Raw genomic sequence first — 14,064 nt, 5'->3', positions numbered from 1 at the left:
AAAAAAAAAAAATCATCTACAGTTGCTAATACAAGATGGCCAAAAGTTTGACAAAGAGAATACCTAGACAGCGGTACTACGAGACGCCCCAAGCTAGACCACTGTGCTCTGCTCTACTGAGCTCCCGGTGAGGGAAATCAGATGAACCCCAAGTTGGGGGTGTTTTATAAAACAGCTGGTTTATACAACTGCTTTAAACAATCAGGCGGGGCTGATGGGGTGATTCAGTAGGCAAAGGTGTGCGCTGCCAGTTCTGATGGCCTGAGTTCAATCTCTGAGATGTGCGTGCTGGAAGGAGAGAACAGGCTCCTGTGAATCATCACCTCACCTCCATCTTTTGCAGTGGCGTGTGATGTGATGTGTGTGTGTGTGTGTGTGTGTGTGTACATATATGTGTGTGTGTATGTATATATACATATATATATGTGTGTGTGTGTGTGAGATTACAAATTTTTAAATGTCGTAGTAATGAAGGCAAGAAAAGAAGGAAATATTATATACTTCATGTGTGGAATTATGTCAATTTTTTTTTTTATTTTTTCAAGACACTTTATTTGTCACAGCTCTCTGTAGGATAGACCCACTCTGTAGTGGTTTATCTGTAGGATAAACCCAGGCTGGCCTCACACTCAGAGATCCGCCTGCCTCTGCTTCCCAAGTGCTGGGATTAAAGGTGTGTGACAGCACTTCCCAGCTTAAAACAAAACTTTTTACTGAAAAAAAAAATTCAGAACAGCTAGGGCTACACAGCAAAACCCTGTTTCAAACAAACAAACACCCCCAAAACAAAACAAAAAACCCCATAGTGTTGTCATTATAAATGAATCTCATAACTTGGAGCAACAGACACAGCCATGTGCTGAGGAGACAGCCCAGTGAAACCACGGGGGCTCAGACCCCACAACTCACCACGCGGGCAGAGCGAGGCACAACGGCAGGAAGACATCATCCTAGAAGAGGAAGGAGAGCCAGGGAGACCTGGAGGGGAAGCCGTGGGGAGATGCCCGCTGAAGCGGTCTCTCCTGGTTTTTAAGATTGGGCTTTCCAGTGTAGCTCAGGCTTGCCCAGAGCTCACTGTTTGTCAAGCTGCCCTAAAACTTGTAGCAACCTACTGCCTCAGCCACCTGAGGCCTGGGATTACAGGATTGAGCTGCCACACTTGACTAGTAGTGTCCTATTTCTTGAGTGGGTTAGAGTTGTACTGCACTACTACTGTTTGAATGTGGGTTTGTGAGCCCAAACCTTTTAAGTCCAGACTTCATTTGAGAGAACCTGACCTAAGTTTGAACTCAGGTAAACTAACAGGCTTAGTTTCCAAGTTGCCCCCCAACAAAACCCGAGCCTAGCTCCAGTCTCTAGGCTAATCCCCAACTAGACCAGCTCCAGGTTATTCCCCAACAAACCTGCACCCCAGGTGACAAGCCCACCCCCCTGCCTAACGCCCACCAATGCAGCAGGGAGCAGAAATATAGTTTATAATAGGACTCCCAGCACCAGCCAATTGTGTTAAAGGCTTTCTAATTAGATGCTTGCACATTTCTCATCTCCCTCACCTGCCCCCCACTTGCTGCTTACTATAAAGCCTTGTCCCATTAGGGGCTCTCCCACCACCAAAACAGTCCTGTGTGAAGAAGCACTTCCTCACTGCACCCTCACCCCCCCATCCCTGGCCCCCCCCCAGCTGTGCTTTACATCAGATTGGTGTTGACCCTTCCCTGGAACTACAGATGGTTAAGTGTGGGCCCCATGAGGAGAATCTAGGAGCTGGAAAAAGCTTTAGGAGGTGGGAGCTGGTGCACAGTAACTGCTCAGGGGGCTGGAGATGTACACACACTAAAGCTGGGCGGGCGATACAGAGAAGATTAGCATGGCCCCTGCGCAAGGATGGCACGAAAATCATGAAGCGTTCCAAAAACAAACAAACAAACAAAACAACAACAACAACAACAACAAACACTGGCTGCTCTTACACAGAACCTGAGGTCAATTCCCAGGAACCACATGGTGGCTCACAGCCATCTGCAGTGGGATCCAATGCCCTCTTCTGGTGTGTCTGAAGACAGCTGCAGTGTACATAAAATAAATAAATGAATTTTTAAAAAAGTGATTAGGTCAAAGGCTGGAAGTATAGCTCAGGGCAATAAATCTTGTCCATCAAGTCCAAGGCCCAAGCTTGACTCCCACTCCCAGAAATGCAACAACAAATATTATGTCTCTGAAACCATTACCTTCAGAAAAATTAATGCTGTTGTCACATGGGCCAGGCTAATCTCTAACTAGTTCTGTAGCCAAGGATAACCTTGACCTGACTCTCCTGCCTGCACGCCCTGTGTGCTGTCCTTACACATCTGCAGAACCACACCTGTGAGCGCATCCTTACACACCTGCACAGCCACACCTGTGAGCGCATCCTTACACACCTGCACAGCCACACCTGTGAGCGCATCCTTACACACCTGCACAGCCACACCTGTGAGCGCTGTCAGGAGAGTAAGCTTGACTATGGAGTCTTCCTGGATTTGTTTCACTATGTGACCTCTTGCTCCCCCTCCTCCCCCTCCTCCTCCTCCTCCTCCTGCTCCTCCTGCTCCCATCTTGATGCCCCTCAGAAGCTTTACCAGACCAGTACAGATGTTGACATCACACTGTTAGATCCTCAATACGTCGGGCTAGCCCCTTTTCTTTACTTAGTCCGGGGCTTTGGATATTTTGTTATAGTAATAGAATATGGGTTAATGTACACAGATGGGAGGTTTATAATTATTCATTTAAAGCTGTTCTGTTCTTATGGGCACATATTCTATTTTTACAGTTTTAAATATTAAAGACAAAATACTTTTTAAATGAGATAAAATAGTTGGTACAACTATCCATAAGAAAATGGTGTCACCTGACTGAAAGGGAGCTGTGCACAGTGGGTCCTGCCTATGATCCCAACACACCAGAAGCTGACAGAGCAGGGTGGGTGTGAGCTCCAGCCCAGGGTGAGCTCCAGAGTGAGACCCTTTCTCAGAACTAAACATAAGGATAAGAAAGGGGCTGGGGAGAGTGTCTCCTCGCTGCTCTGCAGGGGACCTAGGCTCAGTACCCAGCGCCCACACTGACTGGCACATCATGCCTGTAACTCCAGTGCCAGAGGACCAGAACCCTCTCCTGGCCTCCAGAAATACACATGCACATAAAAACACGCTTAAAAAAACAAGAAAACAAAAAAGACTGAAACTATAAAAAGCAGTTGAGCCTGATATTATCAACACAAAACAACACAAAAGTAAATATCATACATTCTTTTTTATAAGTATCTACCATAGGCCTGGTATTGTAGCTTTTAATCCCAGCACTTGGGATGCAGAGGCAGGCGCGTCTCTGAGTTCAAGACCTGGAGTGAGAGTTTTGCTTTGTCATGTCAATCTGGTTTGGTTTCCATCCCAGGTGTGGCTATGGGGCTGCTTCAGTTCGTCCACAGCCATCAGCTATGATTGTCTCATGCTTTAGGAGGGGTATGATTTTTGCCAGCTGTGGAGATTTTACATTTGGCTTTGGGGACGCTGAAGAGGGCATAGATGTCAGACCCCTATGTCGGGGGTGGGGGGCTCTGAAGAAGGAGGGGAGGTGGAGAAGGCTGCTTCCCATACTGCAGCTGTACGTAGAAGCATAAGAATCTAATAAAATAGATAAAAATTAAACAACAGAGGTCAGCCTGGTCCACAGAGCAGCTCCAGAACAGCCAGGACTGTTATATAGAGACGTTCAGTCTCAAAAAACAATAAGACAAAAAACAAAACAAAACAAAATTCAGAACGCCAGGTAAGCCACCCACCCTAGAACCTTCCTTCACTTCCTCAGTGTCCCCCCCACCTTATCCCCAGTTCTTCCTCCTTCTTCACCACCATGTTCCAGTCCCCCAACTGGGGCGGTGACCCCCTGCTCAACCACAGGCCACACCAGCCAGAAGACCAGACCAAACTATAACCAAGGAACAAAACACCCATGCAGCAAAATAAACCCAGAAGTCAGCACCTAGACCTAGACCCACCCCAAACCCAGACGCCTGGACGCCAGCAAAAGAACACAACAAACAACAGTCAGGCGATGCCACCACCAGAACCCAGCGAGCCGGCAGCAAGCATACCACAGCGACTACCACAGTGAGCCTACCACAGCGAGCCTACCTCATCGAGCCTACCACAGTGAGCCTACCACAGCGAGCCTTGAAGAGTCCATCACAGCTGGAACACAAGATTAAAAAAAAAAAAAAAAAAAAAAAAAACAACCTTTATGAAAAGGAAATTAATTAATATATCCCTTAAAGAAACTGAGGAAAACGAGGTGGTATAGTGGTGTACACCTTTGAGCCCAGCACTTAGAAGGTAGTTCGAGGCCAGTCTGATCTATAGCATGAGTTCCAGCACAACCAGGGCTACACAGGGAAACCCTGTTTTTGAAAAAAAAAAAAAAAAAGGAAAAGACAAACAAACAAAATGGAGGAAATGAAAAAAAAAGAAGAAAGAAAGAAAGAAAGCCAAGAATATTCAGACGATTGAAGGAAACAAAACTGTTCAAGGCACGAAAATGAAAGGGAAGCAATACAAAAAACGCAGCCCGAGGGAGCTCTGGAAGTGAGAGATGTGGGGAAGAGACCGGGAACGACAGACACAGCATCACTATAGAATACACGAGATGGAAGAGAGAAGCTAGGGCATTGCCGATGTGGTAGAAGAAATGGATACATCCGTCAAAGAAAACGTTAAATCTAAAAAATCCCTGACACAGAACTGTAGCTTCTCTTTGGCTTTCTTTTTCCACCCTTTGTCCCCCTCAGTTTCACCCCCTATCACTAGATAGGAGAGAAAAAGGGGGAGAGAGATAGAGGTTCCTGGATCTAATTTCTTTGTTTATTGTTTCTTGGTTTTTTGTTTGTTTGTTTTTTCCTGGTTTTTCAAGACAGGGTTTCTCTGTATAGCCCTGATGTCCTGGAACTCACTCTGTAGACCAGGCTGGCCTCGAACTCAGAAATCCACCTGCCTCTGCCTCCCAAGTGGGATTAAAGGCGTGCACCACCACACCCGGCTTTTCTTTCTTGTTTCTTGAGCACAGCTAATAACAAACCACAACCAACTCCCCACCCCACCTCTCAGGCCCTGGCAGTTATGTACCCTCTGAAAAGTTACCAGAATTCCCACATCACACAATCCCAGAATTATCTGCAGCTGGCAAAAGCATGTTTCTGCTAAAGCCCAAGGCAAATCGTAGTTAGCAGAGGCAAAGCATCTCTGTATCTTCACCTGGAGTTAAAACGAAAACGTATTCTTCCTGGGACTAAACCACCAATCAAAGAAAACACATGGAGGGACTCATGGCTCCAGCTGCATATGTAGCAGAGGATGGCCTAGTCAGTCATCAATGGGTGGAGAGGCCCTTGGTCCTGTGAAGGTTCTATGCTCCAGTATAGACAACCACCCCTAATGAGATCTGACGCCCTCTTCTGGTGTGTCTGAAGTCAACTACTTATGTATAATAATAAATATATCTTTTAAAAAAAAAAAAAGTGTGCCGAGCCGGGCGTGGTGGCNCACGCCTTTAATCCCAGCACTCGGGAGGCAGAGGCAGGCGGATTTCTGAGTTCGAGGACAGCCTGGTCTACAGAGTGAGTTCCAGGACGGCCAGGGCTACACAGAGAAACCCTGTCTCAAAAAAACAAAACAAGGGGCTGGGGAGATGGCTCAGCAGGTAAGAGCACCTGACTGCTCTTCCGAAGGTCCGGAGTTCAAATCCCAGCAACCACATGGTGGCTCACAACCATCCTTAACGAGATCTGGCGCCCTCTTCTGGAGTGTCTGAAAACAGCTACAGTGTACTTACACATAATAAATAAATAAATCTTTAATAAATAAATAAATAAAATAAAATAAAATAAAAAGTGTGCCAAAAAAAGAAAAAAGAAAGAGAGAAGAAAACGTATTCTTATAACATTTCTGTGTTTTTTTAAAGGAACCAAAATTCCAGATTTCTCACTATACAAAATACCCAGGAAATCTGGGACACTATGAAAGGACTGAAAAGAAGGAAAAGGGGAAGGGGAAGGGGAAGGGGAAGAAGAATCATCCCAATTCAAAGGTCCAGAAAATATTTTCAACAAAACCATAGGGGAAATTTTTCCTAACCTAACGAAGGCAATGTCTATAAAGGCACAAGAAGCATACAGAACACCATGTAGACTGTGTTGCAGTGATGTTTTTATACACTGTGTGAAGATGTGTCTCTTTCGTTCCTTGCCTGCCAACAGCACCTTCTGACTGACCAAAATAAAAAGCCTATGGCTTATAGCAGAAGACAGACTAGAAGGTGGAACATCTGGCAGATCGGAGGATTCTGAGAAAGAGTCAGGCACGGAGACTCAGAGGATGCTGGGCTTGTGAGACTGAGGAGAGTTTACCAAGCAGCCAAGTGGTTGACACAGAATAATAATAATGGGTTAATACAAGTGAAGAGCTGGGTGGAGAGCTAGCCTAAGCTAAAGCCATATTTATGGTGCATAAATAAATAAGTCTCTGTGTCATTATTCAGGAACTGGGGAGGGCTTAGAAAAAGCCCAAATAGTTACAGATTATCAGAAAAGAAAGTCCCCTTGGCACTTAATAATCAAAACACTAAACATGCAGAACAAAGAAAGAATATTAAAAGCTTCAAGGGAAAAAGAGCAGGTAACATATAAAGGCAGACCTGTCAGAATTACACCCGACTTCTCCATGGAGACTCTATAAGCCAGAAGGGCCAGGAGAGATGTCCAGCAGACCACAAAAGCCAGCCCAGACGACTATACCCAACAAAGCTTTCAATCACCATAGATGAAGAAAACAAGACATTCCATGATAAGGTCAAATGTAAACTATATCTATCTACAGTCCAGCCCTACAGAAGGTTCTAGAGGGAAAACTCCAACTAAAGGAGGTTAACTACATACATGAACACATAGAAGATGTCCTCACACCTGCAAGACAAAAAGGAAACACATGCCGGGCAGTGGTGGCGCACGCGTTTAATCCCAGCACTCGGGAGGCAGAGGCAGGCAGATCTCTGAGTTCAAGGCCAGCCTGTTCTACAGAGTGAATTCCAGGACAGCCAGGGCTACACAGAGAAACCCTGCCTCGAAAAAGGAAAAAAAGAAAACTGGGTCAAAGAAAGAAAGAAATTAAAGACTTCCTAGAATTCAGTGAAAATGAACATGCAGCGTGCCCACACTTATGGGACATGATTAAAGCAGTGCTAAGAGGAAAGTTCAGATCACTAAGTGCCTACATAAAAAAAAAAAGAGAGAGAGGAGGGGCTGGAGAGATGGTTCAGCAGTTAAGAGCACTGACTGCTCTTTTCTTCCAGAGATCCTGAGGTCAGTTCCCAGCAACCACATGGTGACTCACAACTGCCTGTACTGGGATCTGATGCCCTCTTCTGGTGTGTCTGAAGACAACTACAGTGTACAGTGTATTTTTTTATCTTACATACATAAGATAAAAAAATTTTTAAAGTACTTTTATACTAGCAATTTAAGGCTTTTTTTTTTAAAGATTTATTTATTTATTATAATATGTAAGTATTATAATATTTATTTATTATAATATGTAAGTACGCTCTAGCTGTCTTCAGACACTCCAGAAGAGGGAGTCAGATCTTGCAGAAGAGGGAGTCAGATCTTGCAGAAGAGGGAGTCAGATCTTGTTACAGATGGTTGTGAGCCACCATGTGGTTGCTGGGGTTTGAACTCCGGACCTTTGGAAGAGCAGTCGGGTGCTCTTACCCACTGAGCCATCTCACCAGCCCTTATACTAGCAATTTAAATAGTATCCCTGAAAACTCTAGAAAAAAAAAAAAAAGGAAGTACCCAAAAGGTGCAGGAAATAATCAAACTCAGGGCTGGAAAAAAAAAAAAAAAGGAAGTACCCAAAAGGTGCAGGAAATAATCAAACTCAGGGCTGGAATCAATAAAATAGAAACAAAGAGAATAGAAACAATCAATGAAACCAAGAACTGGTTCTTGGAGAAAATCCACAAAATAGACAAACTCTTATCCAAACTAACTAAAAGGCAAAGAGAGAAGATCCAAATTAATAAAATCAGAAACAAAAAGGGAGACATAACAACAGACACTGAGAAAATCCAGTGAATTGTAAGGACTTTAAAAACCTGTACACCACAAAATTGGGTAATCAAAAAGAAATTTTCTGAACAGATACCACTTACCAAAGTTAAAGGACATCAGGTAAACTATCTAAATAATCCCATCACTCTTAAGGAAATAGAAGCAGTCATTAAAAGTCTCCCAACTTAAAAAAAAAAAAAAATCCCAGGGCAGATGGTTTTAGTGCAGAATTTTACCAAACTTTCAAAAAAGAGCTAATGCCAATACTCCTCAAACTATTCCACAAAATAGAAACAGAAGAAACATTTCCAGATTCATTTAATGAGGCCACAATCATCCTGATAAAGAAAGAGAATCACAGAACAATTTCCTTTATGAACATAGGTGAAAAAAATACTACATAAAATACTCGCAACCAAATCCAAGAATACATCAAAAAAGGTCATCCACGAGGACTCAAGGATGATTCAATATCATCTGTAAATGTAAATCTGTAAATGTAATCTACCATAGAAACAAACTGAAAGAGAGAAGAAACACATGATCGGCTCATTAGACACTGTAAAAGCCTTTGATGAAATCGAGCACCTTTCATGGTAAAAATCTTGGAGAGTTCAGGGATACAAAGCATATATGTAAACACAATAAAGGCAATTTACAGAAGCTATAGCCAGCATCAAATGAAATGGAGAGAAACTCAAAGCAATTCCACTAAAATCAGGGATGAGACAAGGCTACCCAGTCTCTCCCTGTCTATTCAGCATAGTACTTGAGGTTCCAACTAGAGCAATAAGACCACTGGAGGAGATCAAGCGAATACAAATTGGAAAGGATGAAGTCGGTGTCTTTATTTGCAGATAGGACAATATATATATAAACAACCCCAAAAATTCTACCAGGAAACTTCCTACAGCTGATAAACGCCTTCATGGAAGTGGATGTACACAAGAGTAACTTTTAAAATGTCAATAGCCCTCCTATATACAAATAACGAACGGGATGAGAAAAATCAGAGAAACAACATACTTCACAATAGCTACAAATAATATAAAATATCTAACCAAGCAAGGAAAAGACTTGTAAAACAAAAATGTCAAGGATTTGAAGGAAGAATTGAAGATATCAGGAGATAAATCTCCCATGCTCAAGGGTTGGTAAGATTAATGTAGTAAAAAGGCTATCCCACCAAAACCAACCTGCATACTCAGTGCAATCCCAAGCAAAATGCCAACACAGTACTTTACAGACCTTGAAAGGACGATGCTCAAACTTCAGCACAAAACCCAGGATAGACAGACCAAGCCAGAACAACAAAAGAACTCCCAGCAGTACCATTACCCCTGATCTCAAGCTGTACTGCACAGCTATACCATAAAAATCATAGAGTGCTGGCATAACAACAGATAGGTTGATCAATGGAATTGAAACAAAGACCCAAACATAAATATACACACCCATGGACAGGAATTTTGAGTTTAAAAAAAAAAACAAACAGAAATACATAATGGAAAAAGAAAGCATATTCAACAAATGGTGCTAATTTTTTTTTTTTTTTTTTTTTGTTTTTTAAAACAGGGTTTCTCTGGGTAGCCCTGGCTGTCCTGGAACTCACTCTGTAGACCAGGCTGGCCTCAAACTCAGAAATCCACCTGCCTCTGCCTCCCGAGTGCTGGGATTAAAGGCGTGTGCCACCACGCCAGGCCAAATGGTGCTAATCTAACTGGATGTCTGCATGTAGAAGAATGCAAATAGCTCCATGCCTATCACCCAGCATAAAAATCGAGTTCAGATGAATCAAAGACCTCAACATAAACTAGATACACTGAACCTGAAAAAGAGAAAGTGGGGAGTAGCCTTGAATGCAGTGGCACAGGAGACAGCTTCCTCAACAGAACATCAATCATGCAGGCTCTAAGATCAGTAATCTCAAGAAACTAGGCATCAACAAACCAAATAATCCGATTAAAAATGGGGTACAGATCAAAACAGAATTCTCAATAGAGGAATTTCAAATAGCTGAGAAACAAATAAATGTTCAACATCCTTAGCCACTAGGGAAATGCAAATAAAAACTATCCTGAGAGTCCACCTTACACTAATCAGATTGGCTAAGATCAAAAACACAAGTGAGCAGGTAGAGCAATGGGGAGCACTCCTCTATGCTGGTGGGAGGGCAAACTTGTTGTAGCCACTTTGGAAATCAGTATGGTGGCTCCTCAAAAAATTTGGCCTCAATCTACATCAAGACCCAGCTATACTGCTCTTAGGCTTAAACCCAAAGGACGCTCCATCTCCTTACAAGGACGTTTGCTCAACTATGCTCACAGCAATTTTATTAAAAATAGCCAGAAACTGAAAACCTAGATATGTCTCACAACCAAAGAACGGATAAACAAAATGTAGTACATTTACTACGCACCAGCTTTAAAAAATGATATCATGAAACTTGCAGGCAAATGGATGGAACTAGAAAAAAAAAAAAATCACCCTGAGTGAGGAAACCCAGACATGGAAAGGCAAACATGGTACTCTTAAGTGGACAGTAGCTGTTAAGTGAAGGATAATCAGGCTTCAGTCCACAGATCCAGAGAGGCTAAGCAGCAAGGAGGGTTCAACGGGGATGCATGGATCTCCCTAGGAAGGGGAAGTAGAATGGATGCTGCTGATAGGGTGGGTGGGGACGGGAAGAGGAGGGATCAGGTAGGGGAAAGAGATGAAAAGAGAGAGAACAAGGCATTTGAGGTGGGGGGCAGTGAAGAAACTCTCAGGAACCTACGAGGGTGACCCTATTGAGGACTCCTGGCAATGGAGGACATAAAGCCTGAACTGTCCATCTTCTGTAACCAGGCAAATCTTCCTCTCGTGGTGGGACTGGGACACCAATCCAGACAAAACTTTTGACCTATAACCTGTCCTGCCTGCAAAATGTGCTAGGGCAATGGTGGTACAGAACTTGTAGAAGTAGCCAACCAATGACTGTTCTAATTTGAGGCCTCGACAGGGAGCCCATGCCTGACATGGCCCTGATGACCAGAAACTAGAGGCTGGACAGCCCAAAGACCTAGCATGAAACCCGACTAGCCAAAAGACAAAAACAAACAAACAAAACCAAAACAACAACAACAACAACAAAAAGATATCTAATGATGGTCTGCTATACTCATAGATGAATGCCTAGCTCAGTTGTCATCAGAAAGGATTTCCCCAGCAGCTGATGGGAGTGGATGCAGAGACCCACAGCTGAACATTTCCATAGGGTCGCTCCCCTTGGAGCCTGGGGAACCCTGTGGAAGAGGAGAAGGGAATTGTGGGGTTGAGGACACAGCAGAGCACCACCCACATAACCAACTAAGTAGGGCTCATGGGGGCCCCCGAAGCAGTCTATGTTAGGTCCTCTGCACACACATATATATGTTGTTGGCTTGGTTTTTTGGGGGGACGCCTCACAATGGGAGTAGCGGGTGTTTCTGACTCCATTGTCTATTCTGGGGACCCATTTCCTCCTACTGGGTTTCTTTGCCCAGGCTTGAGGTTTTATGCCTGGTCTTATTTTGTCTTGTTTGGTTGATGTCCCTGGGAGGCCTGTTATTTTCTAAAGGGAAATCGGGATGGGGTAGGCATAGAGGGTGGAGCTGGGGGCAAGGAGAGATGAGGGAAACTTCTCGGAGTGGAGGGAGGGGAAGGAGGAGAAACTGTGGTCGGATTGTATTATACGAGAGAAGAATAAATTCTTTCAAAAAATTATCTACCATTATTTCTTAATTTGGCTTTACTTTTTCTTTGGGGACGAGAGTGGATGTGAATAGAGAAAAGGGTTTTGTTTTTAATTTTATTAATTCATGTATTTTATGTATGTGAGTGTTCTGTCTTTATGCACATCAGAAGAGGAAATCAGATCCCATTACAGATGGCTGTGAACCACCGTGTGGTTGCTGGGAATTGAACTCAGGACCTCTGAAAGAGCAGTCAGTGCTCTTAACCACTGACCCATCTGTCCAGCCCGGGAAAATAAAGTTTTTTAATGCATATGGAATTTGACCAAGCTGAGGGCTGACGAATATAGCTCGTTTGGTTGAATGCTTGCCCTGCATGCACAGGGCCCTAGGTTTCATCCCCAGTATCGCATTAGAGAAGTTTTGAGGGCCTGTGACAGAAATCGAAGTCCTTGGGAAGTAGAGATGAGAGGACTTGAATAAAGTCCTTTGTTATCCTTGACCACACAACAAGTTCTACGTCAACCTGGGCTAGTTGAGACCCTGTCTCAAAAGCTAATCAAGTTGAGGCTCAGAGGGTAACTGCACTTGCTGCCAGTCCTGATGACCTGCATTCCATCCTGTTCTCCACATGAAGAAAAGAGAGAACTAACTCCCACCGGCTGTCTTCTGACCCCCACACATGTCAGGGCACTCACACCAAATGATCAGTCAATCACTATACGCAGTAACTTTTAAAAGTTAGGCATGGTGAGGAAGTAGAGGTTTACCTGCGGCACACAAAACTTCACTACAACTAGATAGTTTGCCCATATCAAAATAAATGAGTCATCTCTTCAAATACAATACGTCAAAGATCTCAAACTCCATAGTTAGTGTTGTCCCTGACTCTGTAGTCCATCGGACAATAGTAACAATTTAATAACAGGCAAGTTGTGTGAAAAGGAGATCGATTTGCCTAACTAGAACTTGTTTTAAAACAAGAAGTGAAAACAGTTCTCTGGAGAATCCGGTCAACTGGAACTTTCAGTTGCAGAACTGAGCGCTGGATTTGATTCCTCGTTTCTTTTATGTATTCATCTCTCCGGTCAGTACTTGGACTTGGGGCCTTGTCCCTGCTAAGCAAGTGCTCCCCTAACTGAGCTCCAGCCCCAGCTCCAGGGCCACTCCTGAACCCTCCGACCTCCAACCCCAGGACTGAGCCGGTGGCTGTCCCAGGTCCCTAGGAGCCTCCTGGGAAACGCTCCCCTCCACTCACTTTACCTCCTTCCCTGGAACTCTGGCCTCAGAAGGGAAAGCAAGCTGGTGTCCTGATTCCTCCGAACCTGAGATGGCTGTCCCTAGCGGGCTGGGAATGTCGCTGGGTCGGGATGCCGCGGCTTAGGCGCCTTCCCAATACAGCAGCCGTCAAGGGCTGCGGGAGGTTGACTCTCAGGCCTGGCCTCAGGCAGGAGCGAGGAGGCAGTTTTCCGGGTTCTGAGGGCGAGGGGGCACGGTGACCGTGACCTCGCGACTCCCTCCTCCCTCCCTCCTTCCTGGCGTCCTATGGAGAGCCTGGGGCAGCACAATGGCCGCCCCGTGGGTCTCACCGCCCGGGCCTCGAGATCCCCGCTGAGCTCTCCAGCGGCTGTCGGGGTGGAAAGGTCCCGGTGGCCTCTGCTTGGAAGCTTAGCGACCTCCCCAGGCCCTCCGGCCCCCTGGAAGGCAGTTCCCACATCGTGAGCCCACGATGCCTTCCCTGTCCTTTCCGCGCCTCTGCGCCATTGCTCGCGTCTCGCCTCCTTCCTCTACCCACGCGCAGGAGTTTGCTGTGGCGCTTCCCGCGCGCCCGCACGTGCTCGCAGCTTCTGACTGCGCGTGAGCCGCCGCCGCAGCCCCTTTGCCTCCGGGCGCAGCCTTCCTCCCCTGTGTAACCCGAGTACTTTGTTTCCTTGATGCCACAAGCAGGAATGGTGCAAAGACTCGATCTTCACATTTATTCCGTGTTGATTTCAAACCACTGATATTTACGAAACGCCTCCCTTTCAAGAGCAAAATAAACACACACAACCCACAAAGGCCGACTAGGGATTTTAAGGACAGCAGACAAGAATAAGAAACTGGGGGCTGGCCAGACGTGGTGGCGCACGCCTTTAATCCCAGCACTCGGGAGGCAGAGGCAGGCGGGTTTCTGAGTTCGAGGCCAGCCTGGTCTACAAAGTGAGTTCCAGGACA

At 45.0% G+C, this 14,064-nt stretch overlaps 1 protein-coding gene and 1 pseudogene across 1 annotated transcript in view; one reads left to right on the top strand and one right to left on the bottom strand.

The window, feature by feature from the left end:
• The window catches only part of Slc6a16 (solute carrier family 6 member 16), a 30,067-nt gene extending 16,500 nt beyond the window's left edge, over positions 1–13,567 (bottom strand). The window contains exon 1 of the mRNA XM_021216703.1: positions 13,440–13,567. Within this exon, the coding sequence (XP_021072362.1) occupies positions 13,440–13,567 (128 nt within the window). The remainder of the gene's footprint in view (positions 1–13,439) is intronic.
• On the top strand, positions 1,848–1,918 carry LOC115062779 (annotated as a pseudogene).
• Positions 13,568–14,064: the final 497 nt, after the last annotated feature.

Source organism: Mus pahari, chromosome 1, assembly GCF_900095145.1.
Source record: "Mus pahari chromosome 1, PAHARI_EIJ_v1.1, whole genome shotgun sequence".
NCBI lineage: Eukaryota > Metazoa > Chordata > Mammalia > Rodentia > Muridae > Mus > Mus pahari.
Note: the sequence above shows the minus strand (reverse complement) of the source record. Positions and strands in the feature narration are given on the sequence as shown.